Genomic DNA, 27179 nt, shown 5'->3' on the forward strand with positions numbered 1-27179 from the left:
ACTCGTCGTAATGATTTTTTTTCCACCAATCACAGAATTGGTACTTTCATTTTAGCTATATAAGCTGATATCTAGGCAATCTCGACAAACAGTTCTATTCAGTATTACATTGAAACTACAAGGCACAACAATAACAATCATGACTGGACGTGGTAAAGCAGGAAAATCGAAGGGAGGAAAATCCAAGACCAGATCGTCCCGTGCCGGACTCCAGTTCCCGGTCGGTCGTATCCATCGATTGTTGAGAAAAGGAAACTACGCCGAACGTGTCGGAGCCGGAGCACCAGTGTACCTGGCCGCGGTCATGGAATACTTGGCAGCTGAAGTTTTAGAGTTGGCAGGTAACGCCGCCCGTGACAACAAGAAATCTCGCATCATCCCCAGACATTTACAATTGGCAATCAGAAATGACGAGGAATTGAACAAATTGTTGTCCGGAGTAACCATCGCTCAAGGTGGTGTGTTGCCCAACATCCAAGCCGTTCTCTTGCCCAAGAAGACCGAGAAGAAAGCTTAACTCCACAACCCAATACAAATTCTAAAACGGCCCTTTTCAGGGCCACCAAATTATCTCATCATTTCCCGTCCTTGTAGTTCGTTGTAGAGACACCCTAATTTGTATTATAAAATATACAGAATAGTGGTGAAGTGCGCGGTTTTATAATAGCGAATGTCACATTAAATTATCCCAAGTACATATTATTATAAAAAGACCCAAGAGCAAATAAACAAAAGTACCTTGAATGGAAGTCGAGTATCATTATATACGTCTTTTTATTGATCACGACTATCGTATGTACATTAATTGTATAATGTATTCACAGAATTAAAAAATAATTGCATTGGATAAAATTATTCGCGAAGCAGAAAATTATCTTTAATATTTACATCAAATTTAAAAACTCTTAATGTACGGCATGTAGCAATTAAGATCATGTATTTATAAATTTTTTTTAATTTTATATACCTTGAATAGATGCATTCATTTTAATAAGTCATCTCCACCATGCATGATTAACATAATATATACAATATACGAATATACCTATTACTAAATTTATCAAGTTCATTAACTTTCAGTGTGGTTCTTATAGGTTAATACGTTTTGAATGTAAGTATCCAGTACAATTAGTGTTACAAAAGTTTGTTGTACCCCAACCAGCCATCTGATATATCTGTGGTGATGTGTTCGGTAAAACTTACAGAGAGAGTGATGATTAAAAGATATCGCCCATCTCTGTTCAAATATTTTTTAAGTTTGTTTTGGAAAACTATTATACACAAAAAAATTATTGTTATTTGATATTTCTTGCCCATTGCAAATTCAAAGTCGAGGTAAGGCCAGCCCAATACGCTTTTCGATCGCAACGACTCAATGGCCCATGAATCCGAATCCGACTCAAGCTACAGTCCCTAATTTTGAATCACTCCAAAGAATTATATTATACAATTAATAGAAGGTGCTTTTTTTTTTAGTTTACAGGCTTCCACTACAAAGGTTATTAGCAAAACATTTTTTTTCTTAAATAAAAACAGATTTGATATTTATATACGCGATATTCTTTTGCGCCTTGCCGGACGATTTCTTCATCGCTTTACCTGCCGATTTTCCTCCTGGAGCCATTTCGAATAGCTGAAAAATTACTGATTTCAACGACTGAACTGTTGTGAACAGAATGATGATTTGATTTAATAACGGTCGGTATATATTCCCAAATTCAAGGGATATATCATTTGTTGATTGGTCAAAACGGTACACTTTTGATAGTATAAAAAGTACGGATGATTCGTTAACAGAACCTGAAAACAACAGTTTCTCACCAAGTATATTTTACAAGAATGCTGAATGAAAACAACATATTTCATCGGCAACTTAATACAAAACGGTGTTATTTTAACTCGTCGTAATGATTTTTTTTCCACCAATCACAGAATTGGTACTTTCATTTTAGCTATATAAGCTGAATTCGTTTAAGAACTTATTGTTTTTTTCAAAATATTCAAAGATTTAGTCAGATATATACGTATTATCATTTATCATTGATTAAAAATATTGCACTCAGCTATCTACAGTATTATTATTGAAAAATACACTAGAAAATCATTCATTCTTTGCTCCTTTTAAAATCTTATAGTATGAAGTACCTTCCAAAGAAAATAGAAACTTATTAAATTAGATATTTGCATTCAGCAAAAAATATTAAAGTAAATGAAAATATAACTATAACTTAACATTCAAATCAATAGTATTCTGATGACAGCATGAATAAGGCCGTTGATTGATCCATAATAACTAAAAAAAGTTCATCATAACTAGTTTAATAAATGATTGTTTTTTTTCGACTAGAAAATGTTTACACGGACTTGGGTGAAGTAATTCTGTAATATATTTTTATGTAATATGAATTTGCATGTTTGTATACATTCAATTTATCATTGAGTGTGTTCATTCAATATATTCGCATTTTTACCGTTGTTGTAAAAGAATTGGGTACTATCATTCAAATTTTTCAAAAAAAATGCATAATTTGCACAATACACCAATATAATACTACACGTTCGATCGGTCTATTAAGATATCTCAAGCGGTCCACAACTGTCGGATTCATTAGGTTCTCGGTACATTCGGCAAAAAAAATTTAATTCAATTTTGTGGCCCTGAAAAGGGCCGTTTTAACGATACTCGAATTCTGAACGAAAAGAACTTATTTGGAGCTGGTGTACTTGGTCACGGCCTTGGTGCCTTCACTGACCNCAAGTCAGTAAAAGAGGACAATTTCGTTGGACAGGGAAGTTGCAGTGTATTATTTAGAAGACCTTTCCCAATTAGACTATCTTTAAATACACCACCATAACTACACCGACCAGGTGCTCCAATATCAACCATGATAAATTTATAATTAGCATCACAGACCGCCAACAATACAGTGCTATGTGAACCTTTATAATTATAATTTACCTAACCGCTATCAGAAAATGCCTTAAAAAGATAAATAATTATGTAAATCAATGTTTAAATATAAATTCTTACTAAACCTACTTGATGAATACAATGTTTTCCATCAATGGCACCAATACAATTTCCAAAATTGTATTGTAAAATCAAATTCAAGAGCAATTTTTTCCCAGTCTTTTTGGGTAGGAACTAGGAATGGGTAACATCTAAAAATATAATCTTATTGTAAAGGTACATAATATATTATTGTTAATAAATATAGTACACCTACTTTTGGTGCAAGAACTTCCCATAGAACTGAACAACATTGAAAAATAAATTTAGATGCTGTTGCAAGTCCAACTCTAAATGCACAGGTTATATCTGTCAAACTTTGTCCTGAAGCCAAATACCTACAAATTATAAGAAAATATAAGTATAAAACAATGCAATTATAATTTATAACTAATTACATTTTAACCTGACAGTGGTGGATAAAATTTCTCCAATAGATAGGCAGTCTGGCCTAGTACATAATCTAACTAGTTTAGGCCCAACTAAAGACAATAATTCTTCAAAACAGGTGGAATCCATTCTCATATAATTCACATATAGTAATGAATTGCACAGCTGGTGTTCTTTTAGCAAGATACTATATTGATCATATGTTGGTCTATAAATAAATTGGCCTAATATACCATCTTTTAGGACTTTTCCTATAATAACATACATATTTATGTAATATGTATATAAATTAAAATGTTAAAAGTTAGTTGTATTATGTTTATACTAAGCAGATCAATTTAATAACTCCTCCAAACAACACAAGATTATTATCTTTCTTCTATACAACTGAAGACTATAGTTATAATAGGTACTCAGTTTCATAATTTAAATTTCTTTTCATGTTGTTAAATGATGTAAACAATTGTATTAAAACGGCAAAACATTAAACAAAATGTATAGAACGTCATATACCTTTACACCAACTAGTGAAGTAGAAAATTTTAAATATTATTAAAATTATAATAATATAATACATAAATACATTATAATATAATTGATTTTATTATCATCGCCCGCCAAAAACCATGCCAACATGATACGCGGTTACATTCATTAACCTAATGTCCTAATAATATATACCTAATATATTATACCATTCTACCAAGAACAAAATTGGAAATGGACGACACGATACAGTCTAAAGGCACCTTTAGTCATCAACATTTTTATTTTTACGCAGACTATTAGTTTGCTGCTTTTTATTGTTACAAAGTATACTAAACATGACTACGTAATTCGTGTTGAATTGACAATATTTTTACCACTACAGAATTGTACTTATATTTAAACTTTATATTTGAATAAATAAAAAGTTTTCTTTATTTTTAAAAATGTAAAATTTGATGGTTCTAGAAAAATAACTTATTTGTTGAAAGTGTTTCAACTATGAATATATTTTTTATTAATAATCCCCAACAGCCAAGACTTATTTGTTTAGATTATTTGGCCGTAACTATCCCCGGTTATCATAGCTCATATTGTCGCTGTTTACCGGCCAGATAGGTACCATAATATTATTACTTAACATGTCATATTTTTAACGATCCGTAGGCAACTATCGGCATTATGTGTATTTTTTAAACATTTATAAATTTTTAAGTTTTCTACTTTTAAATAATTGAATTGGTTATTTTAAAAACTATTTATTAAGTCATTCAATTTCAATTTTATAGGAACCACAGAAAACCTAAGTACTCCTGGAATTCAACATTTTTTGCACGTTAGTCTCAAAACACGCTGAATTTCATTTTCAAAGTAAGTATGATGAAAAAAAGGCTATCGTCCATCACAGTCAAATTTTTGAGTTCGTGTTGGAAAAACAAAAACAATTTAATTTTTTTTCTGAATGTCCGAAATCATTATTTTCCATACACAAAGTTCTTTCATACATCAAGGAATTAAAATACGTAACTTTTATTTTGAATTTTTAAGACTTAATTACATTTTCAGAGCATTTTTTGTCACTTTTATATTTTTATGTAATTTTGATATAAGAATGGATAAAATTTGATAAAAATGTAAATTACCGTTCATTGTACACGACGAAGTGTCAACAATAATTTCGTCTGGAGTCAGGATTTATCCGATCGGTAAGACATAACGAATATTTATTTTTAATTTTTACCGATCAGATAAATCCTGACTCCAGACGAAATTATTTTTGACACGTGTAGACACACATAGGTACATGCTACAACATATTACATACAATTTGGTAAAGATAAGATAAGCTATTTACCTAAATAGTAATTTTGTATTGGACTGTTGAGTTGAGTCATTACTTCACCGTTAAGTATGGGGCTAGCCACAGATTATATTAAATATAATATAATAATAATATATGTATATATATAATTTTTTAATACAATCTGTGGTATAGCCTCGAGTGATTTTTGTAAATTCATTTAGTTTAAAATGACTGAGGCCAAAACTTCAGATGTTTGTCGTTTGCGTTCATAACGTTCAATATAAAACAACACTGACTGATAAAGTGATAACCATCGAAGATTTATGTTTGAGAATATTAAGCAGCACCTTATTACACAGTGCTATTATGAAACACAGGGTAAAAGTATAATGAATATGCCTATCTAATAATTGTATAACTATTAATTTTTCAGTAATAATTATCAGGGTAAAAAGATGATGATTGAGAAGACAAGAGAAGTTTTTATTTTAAAAATTTTTTATCAGGTACATTTTTCATAATGATGTGTTTTTTATAAGTTTGAAGTCCAAAATTGTGGTAGGTATATAGAATTTAAGCACATTTTAACAATTTTTAGTGCATTTTTAATATAGCAAGTCGTATTTTTTAGGATTTTTCTTACTATTTTGTATGGTTTAAAGTCCGTTCCCTTTCTATAACCAAAGAAACCTTAGTTCAGAGTAAGGCTTGCACATTAATGCTGCTTGATCGCAACAATTGAGAACATGAATCCAACTTCCATATCACATCGCCAAAAGGAGTTTCGTCACAAACATTTTTGAATAGGTTGGCAGCTCATAGAACTATCCAGTCAATAGAACGCGACCTATTGACTAATGATTTATTCATTAGTCGATTACTTTTATTTAACATCTGGACAAATGATGGTAACTAAATTTAATTTATATTTAAAAACTCTGAAGTACCTCCGATGGGTGGCTCTTCCCTCAGCCTTTCTCTGTCTGTTTTGTTCTATTATTTTTTTATCACTTAAGCTTATTGTTCATTAATTGTAACAGATAGCGTAATATAAAATTTTATTAAAAAAAATATATATATTTAAAAACTATTTCTTGCTAAAGTTATATCCAAAGGAGCTTAATATGGAGATGATATGTTTTTTATTTACCACTCACCAAAACAACACTTCGATGACCAAGGTAAAGAAATTGTATATGTACACCTAATAATTTTATCCCAAGTAATGATGTATTGTAAATAATTTTTAATGTTCTTAAACTATATTGTAAATATTTGATATAAAATGCGGCACTTTCGACAAATGACCGTGTTCTTACAAATTCCAATTACCTACTAAATGATATGTAGTTATTAATTGTGTTTATAAGTTAGAAATTTTTTATACGAGTGATCGCGATAGCTTGATGTTGGCCGAGGTCCGGGGGTGTATACCACTGTTTCACAGTACTTTTTGTGGACTTGAGTATGTTAGTAGATGGAATGGAGTCCCAGTGGTGTTGCCATGACAAAAAGATTTTGTTTTTGACGAAAGTATAAATAACATATTAGTATGTTATTTTGTCGATGGTGTTGTTGAGTAGAACATACGAGGGAAACGGCTGTAATACGATTGAGAACGTTCGACCTTTTTTAGCGTACGATTGAGATCACTCGAAATGGAACAATGAAATAACCGCTGACCCAAAAAAACCGTACTATTGAGAACGAAATTATGTGCACCTTTTCCGAACTATATTAAAATCAAAATAAAAAAGAAATAAAACATTGAATAAAATAAATAAAAATTATTAAAAAAAATACGTTCAGCCCTTAATTTGTAATTTGTTAAAATTCTAATTTTAATAATTTTTCACTAAAATTTATAAGGTTAGTTGATTCATTTTACCAAGTTATAAACAATAATTTGGATTTATCAGATCAACTTGAGTAATATTATTATTATTAATAATATAGTTTTTGAAGGTGCAGTAAATGTTAATAATTTCAACAACAATATTGAATAAGCTAGTACCTACCTACGTAGGACATTGTTTCTTACTGCCTAATTCGATAATGTTAATGCGAGGTTACTCTATATGCAACCACTGTTTTAGGTCCAAAAACATAACATAAGCAAACATGTTACATTAATTGTTTATTGTAAGTCGTAACATATTACTAGCAGGAACTAGGTCGTTTTTTCTGCTGTATGTTAAAGGTATAAGCGATTGAAGTGAAATATTTTATACTATAATATTTACAATTTATATTACCTAGCAACAGCGTTATAAATTATTTCGACCATTTAGGTTGACTTAGAAATAATTATTATTATGATTTTATTTTTACATACAATTTTAATTGATAAACGGTTGTATTTTTTAAATTAATAAACCTTTTTAACGAAGGGTATTATTTTTTGGAACAAGAAGTTAGACGACACTATCCATGTGATCTTCAATTTATTGTAAAGTACTAAAGCGTATCATATTGATAACCCGTATTAGATGTACATCATGGGGTTTTGAAAATAATTCGATCAACCTTGGACAAGTAGACGTTGGTCGTAGAGTAATTCCGTATCACGTGGAGCAACAAAAAAAATAAATCTTCATAGTTTATACGTTGTGGCCCTGAAAAGGGCCTTTTTAAGGTGGTAATAATAATAATAATAATAATAATATTAAGCACGTTCTCCACGGATACGACGAGCCAATTGGATGTCTTTCGGCATGATCGTGACACGCTTGGCGTGAATGGCGCACAAGTTGGTATCTTCAAACAGACCGACCAAGTAGGCTTCGCTGGCTTCCTGTAAAGCCATGACGGCGGAGCTTTGGAAACGCAGGTCTGTTTTGAAGTCCTGAGCGATTTCACGAACCAGACGTTGGAATGGCAATTTGCGGATCAACAATTCCGTACTCTTTTGGTAACGACGGATTTCACGGAGCGCGACAGTTCCCGGACGGTAACGATGAGGTTTCTTCACTCCTCCGGTTGCGGGTGCGCTCTTACGTGCGGCTTTGGTGGCCAACTGCTTCCTCGGAGCCTTACCTCCGGTCGATTTGCGAGCGGTTTGCTTGGTACGTGCCATTTCGACTACTGAACTGTTTGTAACTGTTGAACTGACAAATCTGAAATACTAAATTGTGTATGCTGGGCAACGGATATCACACTGGTATTTATACACAAATCGATACCGTATCCGTCGCTTCCATTGGTCGGTGTGAAGCGGTTAGTTCAAGAGTGGGAGAAATCCGGTCGAGCATTCCGATTGGCCGTGCGTGAGCGGAAAAACGTATAAATAAAAAGACGTTATGTTTTTCTGCATCAGTCAACGTTCAGCGTTCAAAGCCGCAGTTTTTCCAACAATAATTCAAGGAACACCAGAAATACGAAAAAATGACAGGACGCGGTAAAGGTGGAAAAGGTCTTGGCAAAGGAGGGGCCAAACGTCATCGCAAAGTGTTGCGTGACAACATCCAAGGAATCACCAAGCCCGCCATTCGTCGTTTAGCTCGTCGTGGAGGTGTGAAGCGTATCTCCGGTCTGATCTACGAAGAGACTCGTGGAGTGTTGAAGGTGTTCTTGGAAAACGTAATTCGGGACGCCGTCACATATACCGAGCACGCCAAGAGGAAGACCGTCACAGCCATGGACGTCGTTTACGCTCTGAAGCGCCAAGGCCGTACGCTTTATGGTTTTGGAGGTTAAACTTTAGCGATTCGCATACACAATTAAAAAGGCCCTTTTCAGGGCCACCAATCCCATACAAAACGACCCGTAGACATGTAGGCAAACTGTAGATTATAATATATAATATGATGTTTGAAATATTTCTAACTGACTTTTTTATTAATACTTATAATTCAAAATTTAAAACTTGGACATGTGTCCTTTTTGCATTTAGCGATTCACATATTATTGCTAATTCGATTGATTATAAAAATAGCCAGTAGTCAAAATGTATACATACAGAAATTCCTATTTAGTTCTATGTGTTTTTATTGTTGTATTAAGATAATTCATTATAACGAGTGTTAAGTGATAACTGATACAAATTTTAATTAATAAATTTATTAATTTAACATGTCATACAATAAAGTGATTTTACGAAGATTAGGTTTATCAATATTACTATAGTATAATTTTGATACAAAAAGGTTACATGTCCAGGACATGTGCCTTTTCTGCAATTAACGAAATTTTAAATTATTTTTAAGGGGATCTATTTAATAGGACATGTGATTTGTCTGCACAAAACCACGTATTTATCAATATTAAATTCGATTATGCAATAAAGTGATTTTTGTAAAATATTGAACGTGCGCCTTTTTGCATTTAGCAATTCATGTAAAAGAAACATAACATTGTATTTGGTATCTAGCTAAATGTTTGACGAAATAAATATAACCCTGCGTAGGTCGTACGGATTACTATTGTAAACCATCTAAAAATAAATGGTTTTTTCGTATATTGAAAACCAATAGAATTACCTTTTCTTTTCGTACCTTCGAATAACATGTTGCATATAATTAGTTTGTTTCCGAATACTGATCACAAAAGTTGTTGTTGTTATCGGAGTTTTTCAGTAGTTTATAAGTAAAGTTTATATAATAATTAGTAAAGTACTCTTGTTTTTTTGAAAATTATTAATATAGAGTGCTAAAATATATATAAAATACTTGAATATTAATATGTTTATACAGAAATATTATAAAAATTTAATTACTGATTCGAGCCAAAGGTTAGGTTTTTTAATGTTTTTATATAACAAGATGGTGAAGATGTAAAATACTAATTAGATTATTAGATGTAACGAGTAGTTAAAATGATGCATAATATGGTTAGTCAGCGAAGTGTGATAAGTGGTATTCGACGGGTGCTTATCATGGTGCTATAATATATGGTAACCTAACTCAATGATTTGAATCTGCGATTCCCATCCTTTTTAGCTGTTTGGACCACCAATTTTGTTATAAAATCTTTGAGGCCCACAAACAGCTCACCTATACACGAATGTATAAATATATATATACAATACAAACGTCAGTTGTTAGAATTAAAAAAATTATTGTTCATCATAAAAATAAAAAAACCCTTCATGAAACTTAATCACAAGCTAAACAATTTTATGTGATTTTTGACACTACTTGTCCTTCAGGAGAGTCAATATTTGGAAGGAAATTGGATGGTTTTACAATTAAATCACTTTCAACATTCAGTTAATTTTTATATTTAGCTTTAATTAATAATTTGATACTACAGAGTGTAAATAATAGTGATAAGAATTATTATAGCCAGAAATATTATTAGGTATTACTAAAAATATGGAATAATATTATTTAAAATATATATATAATAGTAAATATTATATATGTTAATGGTTCACGACTCAGTACCACGCTGCAAGAGGCCCACATGTGGCCCGCGGCCCATGGGGTTGGGAACTGCTGATTTAAATGGACACTTGTTATTGTTGAAGCGGTTACAATAAAAATTTCACCAGTAGACATTAAGAGGACAGCTGTTTATGATATAATAAAATTTGTGAAAAAAAAGGGAAACACTGCGGACAATATAGGCGGCGTTGGCCGTTATCAAATACTGCAGATTAGAATACAAGAAGCTCATACATTTTCTACGGGACACTGTAGAGCTACATATATTAGGATGCCTATTCAATCCCCTATACAAATTATAATTTTAAATCAAAATTTAAATATAGTATATCAAATTTTATATTTTTGATTTATGGCGCCAAATTATTTGTATTAGTTAAGGAGTACATAAAAGTGATAAGGAAAATAAGGCTGAATAGGCAATCACATACATTTTGAGCGCTATAACACCAGAGCTTCCCGATTCTAATCTATAGTTATCTGCCGTTATGTAAGGCACGACAGATTTGGTCTTTGCAGTCTTAAGCAGTTAGAAAATTGAATTATATGTATTAATAAAAAAGTCAGTTAGAAATATTTCAAACATCATATTATATATTATAATCTACAGTTTGCCTACATGTCTACGGGTCGTTTTGTATGGAATTGGTGGCCCTGAAAAGGGCCTTTTTAATTGTGTATGCGAATCGCTAAAGTTTAACCTCCAAAACCATAAAGCGTACGGCCTTGGCGCTTCAGAGCGTAAACGACGTCCATGGCTGTGACGGTCTTCCTCTTGGCGTGCTCGGTATATGTGACGGCGTCCCGAATTACGTTTTCCAAGAACACCTTCAACACTCCACGAGTCTCTTCGTAGATCAGACCGGAGATACGCTTCACACCTCCACGACGAGCTAAACGACGAATGGCGGGCTTAGTGATTCCTTGGATGTTGTCACGCAACACTTTGCGATGACGTTTGGCCCCTCCTTTGCCAAGACCTTTTCCACCTTTACCGCGTCCTGTCATTTTTTCGTATTTCTGGTGTTCCTTGAATTATTGATGGAAAAACTGCGGCTTTGAACGCTGAACGTTGACTGATGCAGAAAAACATAACGTCTTTTTATTTATACGTTTTTCCGCTCACGCACGGCCAATCGGAATGCTCGACCGGATTTCTCCCACTCTTGAACTAACCGCTTCACACCGACCAATGGAAGCGACGGATACGGTATCGATTTGTGTATAAATACCAGTGTGATATCCGTTGCCCAGCATACACAATTTAGTATTTCAGATTTGTCAGTTCAACAGTTACAAACAGTTCAGTAGTCGAAATGGCACGTACCAAGCAAACCGCTCGCAAATCGACCGGAGGTAAGGCTCCGAGGAAGCAGTTGGCCACCAAAGCCGCACGTAAGAGCGCACCCGCAACCGGAGGAGTGAAGAAACCTCATCGTTACCGTCCGGGAACTGTCGCGCTCCGTGAAATCCGTCGTTACCAAAAGAGAACGGAATTGTTGATCCGCAAATTGCCATTCCAACGTCTGGTTCGTGAAATCGCTCAGGACTTCAAAACAGACCTGCGTTTCCAAAGCTCCGCCGTCATGGCTTTACAGGAAGCCAGCGAAGCCTACTTGGTCGGTCTGTTTGAAGATACCAACTTGTGCGCCATTCACGCCAAGCGTGTCACGATCATGCCGAAAGACATCCAATTGGCTCGTCGTATCCGTGGAGAACGTGCTTAATGTTATTATTATTATTATTATTATTATTACCACCTTAAAAAGGCCCTTTTCAGGGCCACAACGTATAAACTATGAAGATTTATTTTTTTTGTTGCTCCACGTGATACGGAATTACTCTACGACCAACGTCTACTTGTCCAAGGTTGATCGAATTATTTTCAAAACCCCATGATGTACATCTAATACGGGTTATCAATATGATACGCTTTAGTACTTTACAATAAATTGAAGATCACATGGATAGTGTCGTCTAACTTCTTGTTCCAAAAAATAATACCCTTCGTTAAAAAGGTTTATTAATTTAAAAAATACAACCGTTTATCAATTAAAATTGTATGTAAAAATAAAATCATAATAATAATTATTTCTAAGTCAACCTAAATGGTCGAAATAATTTATAACGCTGTTGCTAGGTAATATAAATTGTAAATATTATAGTATAAAATATTTCACTTCAATCGCTTATACCTTTAACATACAGCAGAAAAAACGACCTAGTTCCTGCTAGTAATATGTTACGACTTACAATAAACAATTAATGTAACATGTTTGCTTATGTTATGTTTTTGGACCTAAAACAGTGGTTGCATATAGAGTAACCTCGCATTAACATTATCGAATTAGGCAGTAAGAAACAATGTCCTACGTAGGTAGGTACTAGCTTATTCAATATTGTTGTTGAAATTATTAACATTTACTGCACCTTCAAAAACTATATTATTAATAATAATAATATTACTCAAGTTGATCTGATAAATCCAAATTATTGTTTATAACTTGGTAAAATGAATCAACTAACCTTATAAATTTTAGTGAAAAATTATTAAAATTAGAATTTTAACAAATTACAAATTAAGGGCTGAACGTATTTTTTTTAATAATTTTTATTTATTTTATTCAATGTTTTATTTCTTTTTTATTTTGATTTTAATATAGTTCGGAAAAGGTGCACATAATTTCGTTCTCAATAGTACGGTTTTTTTGGGTCAGCGGTTATTTCATTGTTCCATTTCGAGTGATCTCAATCGTACGCTAAAAAAGGTCGAACGTTCTCAATCGTATTACAGCCGTTTCCCTCGTATGTTCTACTCAACAACACCATCGACAAAATAACATACTAATATGTTATTTATACTTTCGTCAAAAACAAAATCTTTTTGTCATGGCAACACCACTGGGACTCCATTCCATCTACTAACATACTCAAGTCCACAAAAAGTACTGTGAAACAGTGGTATACACCCCCGGACCTCGGCCAACATCAAGCTATCGCGATCACTCGTATAAAAAATTTCTAACTTATAAACACAATTAATAACTACATATCATTTAGTAGGTAATTGGAATTTGTAAGAACACGGTCATTTGTCGAAAGTGCCGCATTTTATATCAAATATTTACAATATAGTTTAAGAACATTAAAAATTATTTACAATACATCATTACTTGGGATAAAATTATTAGGTGTACATATACAATTTCTTTACCTTGGTCATCGAAGTGTTGTTTTGGTGAGTGGTAAATAAAAAACATATCATCTCCATATTAAGCTCCTTTGGATATAACTTTAGCAAGAAATAGTTTTTAAATATATATATTTTTTTTAATAAAATTTTATATTACGCTATCTGTTACAATTAATGAACAATAAGCTTAAGTGATAAAAAAATAATAGAACAAAACAGACAGAGAAAGGCTGAGGGAAGAGCCACCCATCGGAGGTACTTCAGAGTTTTTAAATATAAATTAAATTTAGTTACCATCATTTGTCCAGATGTTAAATAAAAGTAATCGACTAATGAATAAATCATTAGTCAATAGGTCGCGTTCTATTGACTGGATAGTTCTATGAGCTGCCAACCTATTCAAAAATGTTTGTGACGAAACTCCTTTTGGCGATGTGATATGGAAGTTGGATTCATGTACTCAATTGTTGCGATCAAGCAGCATTAATGTGCAAGCCTTACTCTGAACTAAGGTTTCTTTGGTTATAGAAAGGGAACGGACTTTAAACCATACAAAATAGTAAGAAAAATCCTAAAAAATACGACTTGCTATATTAAAAATGCACTAAAAATTGTTAAAATGTGCTTAAATTCTATATACCTACCACAATTTTGGACTTCAAACTTATAAAAAACACATCATTATGAAAAATGTACCTGATAAAAAATTTTTAAAATAAAAACTTCTCTTGTCTTCTCAATCATCATCTTTTTACCCTGATAATTATTACTGAAAAATTAATAGTTATACAATTATTAGATAGGCATATTCATTATACTTTTACCCTGTGTTTCATAATAGCACTGTGTAATAAGGTGCTGCTTAATATTCTCAAACATAAATCTTCGATGGTTATCACTTTATCAGTCAGTGTTGTTTTATATTGAACGTTATGAACGCAAACGACAAACATCTGAAGTTTTGGCCTCAGTCATTTTAAACTAAATGAATTTACAAAAATCACTCGAGGCTATACCACAGATTGTATTAAAAAATTATATATATACATATATTATTATTATATTATATTTAATATAATCTGTGGCTAGCCCCATACTTAACGGTGAAGTAATGACTCAACTCAACAGTCCAATACAAAATTACTATTTAGGTAAATAGCTTATCTTATCTTTACCAAATTGTATGTAATATGTTGTAGCATGTACCTATGTGTGTCTACACGTGTCAAAAATAATTTCGTCTGGAGTCAGGATTTATCTGATCGGTAAAAATTAAAAATAAATATTCGTTATGTCTTACCGATCGGATAAATCCTGACTCCAGACGAAATTATTGTTGACACGTCGTCGTGTACAATGAACGGTAATTTACATTTTTATCAAATTTTATCCATTCTTATATCAAAATTACATAAAAATATAAAAGTGACAAAAAATGCTCTGAAAATGTAATTAAGTCTTAAAAATTCAAAATAAAAGTTACGTATTTTAATTCCTTGATGTATGAAAGAACTTTGTGTATGGAAAATAATGATTTCGGACATTCAGAAAAAAAATTAAATTGTTTTTGTTTTTCCAACACGAACTCAAAAATTTGACTGTGATGGACGATAGCCTTTTTTTCATCATACTTACTTTGAAAATGAAATTCAGCGTGTTTTGAGACTAACGTGCAAAAAATGTTGAATTCCAGGAGTACTTAGGTTTTCTGTGGTTCCTATAAAATTGAAATTGAATGACTTAATAAATAGTTTTTAAAATAACCAATTCAATTATTTAAAAGTAGAAAACTTAAAAATTTATAAATGTTTAAAAAATACACATAATGCCGATAGTTGCCTACGGATCGTTAAAAATATGACATGTTAAGTAATAATATTATGGTACCTATCTGGCCGGTAAACAGCGACAATATGAGCTATGATAACCGGGGATAGTTACGGCCAAATAATCTAAACAAATAAGTCTTGGCTGTTGGGGATTATTAATAAAAAATATATTCATAGTTGAAACACTTTCAACAAATAAGTTATTTTTCTAGAACCATCAAATTTTACATTTTTAAAAATAAAGAAAACTTTTTATTTATTCAAATATAAAGTTTAAATATAAGTACAATTCTGTAGTGGTAAAAATATTGTCAATTCAACACGAATTACGTAGTCATGTTTAGTATACTTTGTAACAATAAAAAGCAGCAAACTAATAGTCTGCGTAAAAATAAAAATGTTGATGACTAAAGGTGCCTTTAGACTGTATCGTGTCGTCCATTTCCAATTTTGTTCTTGGTAGAATGGTATAATATATTAGGTATATATTATTAGGACATTAGGTTAATGAATGTAACCGCGTATCATGTTGGCATGGTTTTTGGCGGGCGATGATAATAAAATCAATTATATTATAATGTATTTATGTATTATATTATTATAATTTTAATAATATTTAAAATTTTCTACTTCACTAGTTGGTGTAAAGGTATATGACGTTCTATACATTTTGTTTAATGTTTTGCCGTTTTAATACAATTGTTTACATCATTTAACAACATGAAAAGAAATTTAAATTATGAAACTGAGTACCTATTATAACTATAGTCTTCAGTTGTATAGAAGAAAGATAATAATCTTGTGTTGTTTGGAGGAGTTATTAAATTGATCTGCTTAGTATAAACATAATACAACTAACTTTTAACATTTTAATTTATATACATATTACATAAATATGTATGTTATTATAGGAAAAGTCCTAAAAGATGGTATATTAGGCCAATTTATTTATAGACCAACATATGATCAATATAGTATCTTGCTAAAAGAACACCAGCTGTGCAATTCATTACTATATGTGAATTATATGAGAATGGATTCCACCTGTTTTGAAGAATTATTGTCTTTAGTTGGGCCTAAACTAGTTAGATTATGTACTAGGCCAGACTGCCTATCTATTGGAGAAATTTTATCCACCACTGTCAGGTTAAAATGTAATTAGTTATAAATTATAATTGCATTGTTTTATACTTATATTTTCTTATAATTTGTAGGTATTTGGCTTCAGGACAAAGTTTGACAGATATAACCTGTGCATTTAGAGTTGGACTTGCAACAGCATCTAAATTTATTTTTCAATGTTGTTCAGTTCAATGGGAAGTTCTTGCACCAAAAGTAGGTGTACTATATTTATTAACAATAATATATTATGTACCTTTACAATAAGATTATATTTTTAGATGTTACCCATTCCTAGTTCCTACCCAAAAAGACTGGGAAAAAATTGCTCTTGAATTTGATTTTACAATACAATTTTGGAAATTGTATTGGTGCCATTGATGGAAAACATTGTATTCATCAAGTAGGTTTAGTAAGAATTTATATTTAAACATTGATTTACATAATTATTTATCTTTTTAAGGCATTTTCTGATAGCGGTTAGGTAAATTATAATTATAAAGGTTCACATAGCACTGTATTGTTGGCGGTCTGTGATGCTAATTATAAATTTATCATGGTTGATATTGGAGCACCTGGTCGGTGTAGTTATGGTGGTGTATTTAAAGATAGTCTAATTGGGAAAGGTCTTCTAAATAATACACTGCAACTTCCCTGTCCAACGAAATTGTCCTCTTTTACTGACTTGTTTTCATATTGCCTGGTAGGAGATGAGGTATTCCCACTGTTGCCAAATATAATGCGGCCATATCCTGGTAGAGAAAAGTCTAAACTTCCTTTAAAACAAGTGATATTTAACTATCGGTATGTAAGTTATAAGTTGTATAGTTAATGTTTGTTATAAATAGTTTATTATTTAAGTTTAAGTCGTGCAAGAAGAACTATCATGAATACTTTTGGGTTATTAGCAGCAAGATGGAGGATATTTAGAAGGCCAATTATTGCCAGTGAAAAAACAGTCATGCTATCATTCAAGCAACTGTAGTGTTACACAATTATGTAATCAGTAATGAGAAACTGAAAGTTATTTTTTGGATAAAAAATTAATGTTCAGCAATTATTATAAGTACCTTTTATTTTACATTTTTAGGTACTGACAATTACTGTCAATCAGTTCATGACAATCAGTTAACTACCAGGCAAGAAAGAAGAGATAATCAATCAGGTGGTTTGTTGCCAGTTCTACAAATGGGATCTAATAACCTCCCAAAGGAAGGAAAAGATGTCCGAGAAAAATTTACCAATTACTTCTCTGGAGAAGGAGCTCTTGATTTCCAATATGATAAGATATAAATTTATCTTTTTGATGTAATAAATAAAACATAAAAATTTGAATTAAAGACTTTTCAGTCTATGTCTCTAATAAGTTATAGACCTAATTGCTTAATAATTCGCTCTGGATTTCAATTTTATATGAATAATATGAGTTTATAAAATGAAATCTCTCATTTTAAATAATATATTCGGTTCTTGCAATCTAATAATGTATGTTATATTCCGGATTCTTTCTATCTACACTCTACAAAGTATAGATAATACAGAAACTGGCCACAAACAGCATGAACTAAGATCATACTTTATTATCGATATCTTTGATCTTTCTCAAAACCTACAATGCAGTAGAGCAACTTTCCTGGTTTTTTCATTTGATTTTCAAAAAAAACTACAAAAAGTCAGAAATAGTAAAATAATCATGTTTATAACAATTAAATCGTTGAGATTCTAAAATTGAAATTATAATTTCTATTAGAAATATTGACATTAAGTACTTATATAAAAATGGAATATTGTGACTTTTAAGTAAAAATGTTAATTTTGTAAACAAATAATAAGTAAATATTATACTTAAGTATTATAATACAACAAGTTATAACATAATTATAAATGATAAATGAGTTAAATTAATCGGTATATAATATTTAAAGCAAATTACAAACATATATTATATTTAGCGAGGCTTCAAAATAAAAATAGTTTACAGCAACAACATATTTAATAAATAAGTAATAACATAATATATAATAATCTTACTGATAATACTTTTTTCAGTCTATGTCTCTAGACAAACATTAATAATTAATTTTAAAATATGTAGGAGGTTCACAGCCTTTTGTTCCTCTTTAAGGGGATTCAACACATTTGGGAGAAATTGGTCACGATAACAATAATTTAAAAAAACTAAATATTGTATGATTGTTCTCTTCTAACAGCTGAGAGAAATTCATCCTGTAATTTAGTGATAGTTTCTTTTGGTAAGCCATTCTTATAGACAGATATTTGAAAAATGTATCGTTTTCATTTATTTCTTCTGTATTTGGTTGAACTGGAAGAACTGGTGGTATTGGTCTACTTTCTTTAAGTTCATTCGGAAGTTCACGAGTAATATTTAAATTTTCACCTGCAATATGTACAAACACAAATTAAATACTAAAATAAGTGTCAATAAGTTTTTAATGAAATGCTTTGAATATTATACATTGATAAATTTAATACAAAATTAAAAACCTATTAACTCACTTTGTTTACGCTTTGGATTTTTTTCTCTTATATCAGAATCAGTAGATAAGATTGTGTCATAATTTTCAAGGTTGCAAGATGTACTGAAACAGATTATAAGTATAATATATTAAAAATTAAGAAAGCCATTATAGTACCTACATTAATTTACCGTTTATTATTTTCTATCATATTGTCCAAAAACGTTAAATGTTTTAGATGAACCCATTCTTTCTTTTGCCTTCACTTCCACTAGGTTTTAGTTTTTTTCTCTTGTATATTTTTGTTTTATGTATGACCAACTCTTTTATATGGTAGACATAGTATATTTTTCTATATAATATAATAGTGACAATAAAAAATAATGATAAATTAGTCGTAATTTGTAATTTTCAATATCTATATAATATAATTCATTTAAAATGTACAATATACTGTAACGATGGTTACATCGTTACTTACACTTTGTCACCTAAATATGTATAGCCAGCATATATACATGTACATATATATTATTATATACCTTATAAACGTAATATATAGAATATGCTGACTAGATATATTGAGCCCCTCCTGTTATGATACCATTGTAAGGCTACGGCCAAATGCTAATATTATGTAAGGGTACGGCAGTTCTCCGTTCTTCACGACACCGTCACGTGAATAGGAACTCCGGGCTGCCAATAAATTAGTTGTAAGTAAATTAAATGTAATTAAATTAGATTTTAATAACAGTTTAAATCAATCTGTATTCATTTGTAACTTTAAGATCCCAACATTCCTGCTCCCGAGCTACGGACAAATATATTCAAATGATACACATCTTCTCCCTGAATATCTTATATTTAACTGGTCTTCCCCGACCACGTTACAATACTACTAACTTTTATAGCTAATTCCTATTATTATAAATTATTTTAAAAAAATATTACATTATAGTCTACAGCTTAATTAATTTGGAATAATTTACCTTCAAACTCCACATACACTTGGTTCCAGAAACGATCCTTAATGTTCTCTGATCTCTCACTTAAATTCATTTTGTGATCCCAAATTGGACGACATGGCTCTATAAATTCTATTAGGCGTGAATAATCCTCTTTAGAAATCTCACAAGTCTTTTTCAACCCTTCAAAATCATCATCATTTTCATCATCATTATCCATACATTTTGTATTTTGTAATTCTGTTTTGATAGTGGTAGAAATAGAACATGTTGATGGTTGGTCTAATTCGAAAAGAATTACCATAACAAATAATTTTAAATTAAAATAATTGAACATTTTAAACAGCATAAAATACATAAAAAAAAAAAACTTGATTTTGAATACAGGCATGTATTATGTTCGTTTTTTAATACAAACTTATTGCAAAATATACAAACTGATCCCTGACAGTACAAAATATTATAGGTAATTGATAAATAAACAAAGAAAAACAAATATTTAAATTGTTCAAGAATACTTTAAATAATAATAATAATAATAATATTTAAATACTTGAAATTCAAAATAGTACAAAATATAGTAAATACACACAATAATAATATAAAAAACATACTTGAACAAATGAAGTCATTTTGTGATAGAATGCCAAGCACGTTTATATAAAAATTAAAATTAAAATCGGCCTGTTGCTCCTTTATTTTTAAAACTCGTCGCCTGTGTAATATATAATATATATTATTATACTTATATTTGTGTACAGAATGGTCCATTCAACTACAGAAATGAACCACACTAGTTTTCGCTTCACATTTGTTATTTAATTTCGGCCAAGCTATGTTTTTCTACATAGCACTTTATTTTATGATAGAAGGTAGTTGATAACAATTATTTATAATTATCAGGAGGATTGAACCACGACTGTTACCGCACGATGACAAGTTGAATTTTTTTCAACTTTCTGGTAACGCCTGGTAACATGGTATATTAATTAGGTAACCACAATATTCAGCCAATCAAAACACTGTAATTTCAAGACGGCGTCCTAAATTATGGACGACAGGATACAGTGTACAGACACCTTAAGCCTCTGCAGCTCCATTTGGCACACATTTTGTAAGTCTGTTACAGTAGCTGCACTGTATAAATTCCACCTCATTCGAGAGTACCAACAACTAGTTAGTAAAGCATTATGAATATGGACTATATAATTTAAGCTAGGGAAAATTTTCAAATATGGTAGCCCTGAAAGGGCCCTTTTAGGTTGATAAGTATGGTAAACGATTTGAGTGAGCAAATTAATTAAGCTTTCTTCTCGGTCTTCTTGGGCAAAAGAACGGCTTGGATGTTGGGTAACATACCAACCACCTTGAGCGATGGTTACTCCGGACAACAATTTGTTCAATTCCTCGTCATTTCTGATTGCCAATTGCAAATGTCTGGGGATGATACGAGACTTCTTGTTGTCACGGGCGGCGTTACCTGCCAACTCCAAAACACCATCTTTGGGACGGGGCTAGAACGGTTAAGTATGGGGTAGAGCATACCTCGGGTGCGGGTGGCCTTTTTTGTTATGTTAAGGATGTGTTTGCCGAAGGTGAGCTTGCGCCCGATGGTAACGCCGAGGTATTTCGCTTGGTTGGACCAGCTAATGGGGTGGTTGTCGAGTAGTAATGGAGGGATATGTGTAGTATTAGATCGTCTAAAAAGAATACCTACAGTTTTGGTCGGGTTTATTTTGATTCTCCAGCGATGGAACCATGTGGAAGCTAAGTTGAGTTGGTGTTGTAATTGTATGGCTGCAAGTTTCGGGTTTTTGTCGAAAGTAAAGAACATAGTGTCGTCAGCGAATAGTGAGAGATGTACTTTGGAGTTGGTATGTCGTTTATGTAAGTCAAGTAGAGAGTAGGTGAAAGGCAGGATAATTGAGGGACGCCTGCGAGTATATGTCCGGCGGACGAGAAAGAGTCTTCGATTTTTGTGATAAAGGTGTGGTCAGTGAGAAAGAATTCGATGATTTTAACGATTTCAGTCGGGATGTTGAGTTGGGATAGTTTGTGGAGAAGACCAACGTGCCAGACTCGGTCGAAGGCTTTCTCCACGTCAAGAAATATAGAAGCAGTGTTTATGTTGTTGTTAAAGTTCTGGCTAAGTTGGTGAGTAAGTTTGGTCAGTTGTAGAGTGGTAGAGTGTTCTGGTCTGAAGGCAAATTGTTCTGGGCGGATTTTGTCTCGGAGATTGTTTTGAAGGTGAGTGAGGATGATTCGTTCTTAAATTTTTGATATGGAGGAGAGTAGAGCGATTGGTCGGTAGTTTTCGGGTAGTTTGTGGTCTTTACCTGGCTTGGGGATGGAAATTATTACTGATATTTTCCAAGCACGTGAAAAGTAGCAAATTCTGAGGGAACAGTTGATGATTTGTGTTAGGGAAAGCAGAAAGTTGTTTGGTAGAAATTTGAGAGCAGTGTTGGTGATGAGGACGTCACCAGGGGCTTTTTTTTTGCGGAGGTTACTTATGATTTTTTGGATTGTGTCAGGAGTGATGTACAATTTAGAATTGGAAATTGTGATGTTTCGCAGTAAGTTGAAGTGTGCAGTCACTTCTGGAAGGGTTTGGTTGGAACTGAAGTTCGAGAGAGTCAGCTATAACTCGGCTCGATCAATAGCCGGAAAAACTAGACTGTTAGGGCCGGTATGTGGGTGGGATGCTGGGCGTTTTTGGAGGAGACACTTGTTTAATTTGTATATGGAACCGTCTTGGTGGTCAGGAGAGTTAAGAAAAATGTCCCACTGGTCGGTTTTGTGAGTTTCAAGTAGAGTTCTGATTAGAGAGATTTAAGCATTAAGTTGGCGATGGTGGTCGAGTAACGATTTCTCTGCCATTGGCGGCGTAACTGGTTTTTCTTGGTTATTTCGAGTTTTATGTAGTTGGGTAGTAGTATAAAATGGACAGTTCAGATGCCTCAACCCTCAACCCTCAACCACAACCGCCGCCGCCCGATCGCTTACGTGTGTGACGTATATTTACCCCCACTACCGACGCCGCCGCCCGTTCAGGAACGTAACTAACATATATTACTATCTATACAACATCTGATGTGTTATCAGATACGTTATCATCTCATTATCAAGTTATCACTATCGTATTATTGTACACTTCTATATCTTTTCGCGCATGCGCACGGGAAAACGTATGCACGCACGCGAAACATATCACACACGTAACCAACGTATTATCATATTATCGTAATCAACTTATTATCATTAATATTTATAAATATATCGTTCGTATAATGGTTACATACTAATTCTCAATGTGGCATATGTTAACAACTATTGTTATGGCTTCATCGAGTGAGGAATATATGTTTAGAAATATACATTGACTCAAATCCATTGTTTTCATAACGTGCTGGTAGGGACAATCATCGTCAATTGTTGTAGTAGCGTCTTGTACCGACCCGTTCGCGGGTAGGCTACCATGCGTGGGTAGTCTGATGATGACAACACATATAGCTTCAATTCAATACAGTCTGCGTACTCCGTTGTCCGCCAAGACAGAATCAGTCTGTTCCAGATACTCATACGATTACATACACCTTGCCTTCGTACGCTCCGTGTTTTCAAAGTCTTTACACATTTACACGATATTATTTTACATTTTTTCTCCGTGTTTATTATTTTAAAAACGATTTTTAAAAACATGGCTGGTTCAATTGAAGTTAACGCAGCATTATACAGAAAAAAGGCTTTTACTTATGTACCACCATCACCTCCGACAGATCTGATGGAATCAACTAGCTTTACCATCGACTTTGCGAGCCGTAAGTTTATCCACATCGGGCTTGATTCAAAAGACTTTAGTATCGTTGCACTTATATTAACTTCTTCGCGTTACGTGACTTTAAGTTACGAATTTCTAAGGCGGATATTCTCATACATGGGGCATATCTTGTCCTTTATACTGGATATACCGGAGAAATATAAGCGCGTGATATTTTGTGAAGACGATTTGTATAAATTATCGAGTATGGTATATAGAGGGGAAAATGTATTAGTGATAGAAGGAAAATCGCAAGAAGGGTGTAGAATCCTATTGAATCGGGCGGATCTTATTATACTTCAATATCTAGAAGGTGTTATTTTCGAAACCGTATGCCGGACCGGAGCATATAATCATCAATTAATTATAAAACAAGTTAGAGACTATGCATATTACTTGGAAGAGAAATTTAACCAGATGCAGTCACCACCGGTAAATTTAGACGAAATGATAACTTTCATTAAGAAGGATCATGACTATCGGCTCATACAATCGGACCCAGTCATAACCAAACAAATTCAATTATTCGCTGCTGCACATGTAGCTGATCTTGTGTTAAAACTGAGATCTCAAAACTCACACGAGGTAAATCATAAATATATTATTACATGTAGAAAAAATATTTAATAACATTTTTTTTTTATTTCAGAATGATAAAATAGATTTACCGATCTCGCCGAACTATTCTCCTATCTCACCGATCTATTCGCCGATACCCAATATCCCCGACACTCAAGACTCTCATCACTTGTTTAATCAGTCAGGAAATGATATTTCGGTACAGGTAATTTATAAAAATACTTTTTTAAATAAAAACAATATTAATTTAATTTACTTTTTTACAGGCGTTTGATCAAATAGACGGGCCATCGATACCTGTAGACGAGATTCCGCAATCGGTGGACGAAAATGACGGTCCAGATTTTTACGATCGAACTTGGTTACCGCCGATGCTAATGACACCGCCATCTCGTTCAAATTGCATCAAATATCCAACCACATCACACAAACGCTCGCATTCTTCATTTACCAAACATCCGTCACCAGTACGTGATGTCAAGCCTCGTTTATTTTAATATGTTGTATGTACAATAATTAAATAATTTATGTGAAATAAAAAAAAACAAGCGTGATATATAAAAAAGTATTTTCATTTATTAATATTAAGGTTTACATTCAATATACAATAAATTAAAAAAAAAAAGTAATTTTATTTATTAATATAAAGGTTTACAATAAATATTTACAAGGTTCTAACTTCTCCGTTAAATGGATTATAAGTTATGATTTGATCGTGTAATATTAAACAATATGCTGAAGTGGAAGCTGGAAACGTTTCGTCGGCTTCGAGTTCAATTCTAAGGTCTACAGCGTAGACATTTTCACGTTGTCATTCTGCCTGCTCATGTCAACAACTATAATCGGTGCTAGATTTTTGAAATCTGTTCTAATCAAAAGAGGTGTCACTTCGTCATGTCCGTAGTAAGATTTTTGAAACTCGGCATACGCGCGATATAATGTCGCCATCTTATTTTTTGTAAAGTCGCTTTGAAAATCTTCATAGGGAAATACTTCAGAGTTTAAATAAACCTTTAAGTTTTTAATTTTACAATGCTCGAAATATGACATTGCTTTATTCGAACTATTTTTCCTATCAGTTTGAAAGCCGATGATAACATATCTAGGTTTTTCTAATTTATTGGATGTCTTTACTTTCCACGAATGCGAAGTGTTTTGAGGTAAAAATGGATATTCGCACAGCTCCCACGATCTAAACGCACATGTTAGAGGTTTTTGATTGTTGATTATTTTCAACAGTCGTATTTTTTCTCTATCACTAACTTTCACTATAGGCATTCTCCACAATATTTTTGTTATGTTTATTTTAACGTCTTTTAGTTTGGGAGCGTCTACGACAACTTCGTTATTTTTATATTGTTTAACAGCATTAATATCGATCGAGGCTCTATTTAATATAAGTTGTTGATTGCAGTTTATTAAAATTCGTTTATAATCTTCACAAAAACCAAACAAATCTTTAAGATTAATACATCCATTAAAATTACCGTTGACAATAAAATCTTTATTAACATTTTGAATATCACTACCCCAAGCAGAGTTGTGGTGTGAAGTGATATTCGTTTTGTTATACGAGCAATATCCTTTTAATGTAGTCGATATACCAGGATTAACGAGTTTTTGAATCTGATTGCCGTTTATTTCATATTTCATTTCGGAGAAAAGAAATGACAGTCCGTTGTTTATAAATCTAATCTCGTCAGTTATTTCTGCAGGTTTGGTTATTGTCCCCTCGATGTATATATAACTCTCACACGGTAAAGTATACGATTCTGTATTATGTAAAGCAATACGCACCTCATCGTTATTGGAAAGAGCGGATGTCGAAAAAGGTAAAAAAGAATGATAGTCGATTTGAGTTATTCTACAATCATCTACGTAACCAGCCGTAACATTTAAATAAGTATCATCCATATTAAATAGCGTTTAGCGAACGTAGAAAAGCCAAATTGTCTGCTGTTAGACCAACTTGTTTTCGTATCGAATTTTTCTTTAGAGATGTTACCTTGTTAGTGTTATTAACACGACTAACAGGTTTTACACGTGTAGATGTATTTATATTATAAAATTGCAGTCCCATACTACAAGTCTTGAATTAATAGTCGGATTGATACAGGCTCAACTAGTAGATCGATCAATTCGTCGTTCTGATTTTTTAAAATTATACTTGCGCGTGTTATAGATGTAGTATTAAGGGGGTAAAATACTAAATGTGTAGGTACCTCAATTATTTTATAACCTGGAGGTACATTTGGGTAAAACTCGTGTATTGTATGACACTGCTTTCCGTTGACGAATGAACCCATAACTAAGTTTGAATCGATATATTATATACAGTTTGTTCTGGTAATATTGACTAACGTATCCGATTTGTGTTTAATATTAGCCTCATAAATTTGATTTTTAAAACCCAAAAACTCGCCAATACTATTCGGCATAGATAAATCTATAGATTTGTTGGATATCATTTCACATTTTAATGTGTTATTATCGGCCCTCAGCTCAAATGTTTGATCGGTGAGTAATGTACGCTTTATTACTGTCTCGATTTCATGTAATTCATAAGAACCAGTAGGTATTGTATAAACGTCGCTGACCGCGTAATTTAAGCGATCGTTGTATGA

At 32.3% G+C, this 27179-nt stretch overlaps 9 protein-coding genes and 2 pseudogenes across 12 annotated transcripts in view; 5 read left to right on the forward strand and 6 right to left on the reverse strand.

Moving 5' to 3' along the window:
- LOC111032559 (histone H2B-like) overlaps positions 1–1683 on the reverse strand; it is a 5247-nt gene extending 3564 nt beyond the window's left edge. Inside the window, exon 1 of one of the 2 annotated variants that reach the window (XM_022312937.1) lies at positions 1625–1683. Coding sequence is in view for 1 of the 2 variants with exons in the window: in XM_022312938.1 (XP_022168630.1) it covers positions 1571–1624 (54 nt within the window). In the remaining variant the exon portion in view is untranslated. Of the gene's footprint in view, positions 1–1570 lie in introns of both variants that reach the window. The other variant, XM_022312938.1, reaches the window with a different exon arrangement.
- LOC111032561 (histone H2A-like) lies at positions 85–561 on the forward strand. The gene has a single exon (XM_022312939.1). The coding sequence runs from the start codon at positions 140–142 to the stop codon at positions 515–517; it is 378 nt and encodes a 125-aa protein (XP_022168631.1). The 5' UTR covers positions 85–139; the 3' UTR covers positions 518–561.
- A 6120-nt stretch (positions 1684–7803) lies between the features above and the next one.
- Positions 7804–8346, reverse strand: LOC111032528 (histone H3). Its single transcript, XM_022312903.1, has one exon. The coding sequence runs from the start codon at positions 8263–8265 to the stop codon at positions 7855–7857; it is 411 nt and encodes a 136-aa protein (XP_022168595.1). The 5' UTR covers positions 8266–8346; the 3' UTR covers positions 7804–7854.
- A 205-nt stretch (positions 8347–8551) lies between these two features.
- On the forward strand, positions 8552–8951 carry LOC111032532 (histone H4). The gene has a single exon (XM_022312906.1). The coding sequence runs from the start codon at positions 8574–8576 to the stop codon at positions 8883–8885; it is 312 nt and encodes a 103-aa protein (XP_022168598.1). The 5' UTR covers positions 8552–8573; the 3' UTR covers positions 8886–8951.
- A 2261-nt stretch (positions 8952–11212) lies between these two features.
- On the reverse strand, positions 11213–11669 carry LOC111032531 (histone H4). Its single transcript, XM_022312905.1, has one exon. The coding sequence runs from the start codon at positions 11579–11581 to the stop codon at positions 11270–11272; it is 312 nt and encodes a 103-aa protein (XP_022168597.1). The 5' UTR covers positions 11582–11669; the 3' UTR covers positions 11213–11269.
- A 139-nt stretch (positions 11670–11808) lies between these two features.
- LOC111032529 (histone H3-like) lies at positions 11809–12361 on the forward strand. Its single transcript, XM_022312904.1, has one exon. It carries the CDS (start codon positions 11890–11892, stop codon positions 12298–12300), a length of 411 nt encoding a protein of 136 aa, XP_022168596.1. The 5' UTR covers positions 11809–11889; the 3' UTR covers positions 12301–12361.
- Positions 12362–14877: 2516 nt separating this feature from the next.
- On the forward strand, positions 14878–18007 carry LOC111032562 (annotated as a pseudogene).
- Positions 18008–18677: 670 nt separating this feature from the next.
- On the reverse strand, positions 18678–20651 carry LOC111032554. 3 transcript variants are annotated; one of them, XM_022312931.1, is made up of 3 exons: positions 19383–20643; positions 19232–19314; positions 18678–19112 (listed from the first exon to the last, which is right to left on the reverse strand). In XM_022312931.1, the coding sequence occupies exons 1-3, from the start codon at positions 19400–19402 to the stop codon at positions 18868–18870; spliced, it is 348 nt and encodes a 115-aa protein (XP_022168623.1). In that variant the 5' UTR covers positions 19403–20643; the 3' UTR covers positions 18678–18867. The 3 variants fall into 3 exon arrangements, 1 of the variants encoding a protein (XP_022168623.1); XR_002604316.1 differs by lacking the exon at positions 18678–19112 and having other exon boundaries at positions 19231–19314; positions 19373–19543; positions 20181–20651; XR_002604315.1 differs by lacking the exon at positions 18678–19112 and having other exon boundaries at positions 19231–19314; positions 19373–19887; positions 20181–20651.
- Positions 20652–21456: 805 nt separating this feature from the next.
- Positions 21457–21990, reverse strand: LOC111032563 (annotated as a pseudogene).
- LOC111032565 lies at positions 21663–25075 on the forward strand. The gene is made up of 2 exons (XM_022312942.1): positions 21663–24760; positions 24822–25075. Exon 1 carries the CDS (start codon positions 23857–23859, stop codon positions 24601–24603), a length of 747 nt encoding a protein of 248 aa, XP_022168634.1. The 5' UTR covers positions 21663–23856; the 3' UTR covers positions 24604–24760; positions 24822–25075.
- Positions 25076–25341: 266 nt separating this feature from the next.
- Positions 25342–26469, reverse strand: LOC111032564. The gene has a single exon (XM_022312941.1). The coding sequence runs from the start codon at positions 26467–26469 to the stop codon at positions 25342–25344; it is 1128 nt and encodes a 375-aa protein (XP_022168633.1).
- Between the last annotated feature and the right edge of the window lie 710 nt (positions 26470–27179).

Source organism: Myzus persicae, unplaced genomic scaffold (genome assembly GCF_001856785.1).
Source record: "Myzus persicae strain clone G006 unplaced genomic scaffold, MPER_G0061.0, whole genome shotgun sequence".
Lineage (NCBI taxonomy): Eukaryota > Metazoa > Arthropoda > Insecta > Hemiptera > Aphididae > Myzus > Myzus persicae.

Bases quoted from the DNA above. Each gene is read 5' to 3' on its own strand.
- LOC111032561 (XM_022312939.1), top strand. From the start codon at position 140: ATGACTGGACGTGGTAAAGCAGGAAAATCGAAGGGAGGAAAATCCAAG.
- LOC111032528 (XM_022312903.1), bottom strand. From the start codon at position 8,265: ATGGCACGTACCAAGCAAACCGCTCGCAAATCGACCGGAGGTAAGGCT.
- LOC111032532 (XM_022312906.1), top strand. From the start codon at position 8,574: ATGACAGGACGCGGTAAAGGTGGAAAAGGTCTTGGCAAAGGAGGGGCC.
- LOC111032531 (XM_022312905.1), bottom strand. From the start codon at position 11,581: ATGACAGGACGCGGTAAAGGTGGAAAAGGTCTTGGCAAAGGAGGGGCC.
- LOC111032529 (XM_022312904.1), top strand. From the start codon at position 11,890: ATGGCACGTACCAAGCAAACCGCTCGCAAATCGACCGGAGGTAAGGCT.
- LOC111032554 (XM_022312931.1), bottom strand. From the start codon at position 19,402: ATGATAGAAAATAATAAACG. The intron at 19,315-19,382 runs GTAAATTAATGT...AATCTGTTTCAG, and splicing joins ATGATAGAAAATAATAAACG to TACATCTTGCAACCTTGAAA. The intron at 19,113-19,231 runs GTGAGTTAATAG...TACATATTGCAG, and splicing joins AAATCCAAAGCGTAAACAAA to GTGAAAATTTAAATATTACT.
- LOC111032565 (XM_022312942.1), top strand. From the start codon at position 23,857: ATGGCTGGTTCAATTGAAGTTAACGCAGCATTATACAGAAAAAAGGCT.
- LOC111032564 (XM_022312941.1), bottom strand. From the start codon at position 26,469: ATGGATGATACTTATTTAAATGTTACGGCTGGTTACGTAGATGATTGT.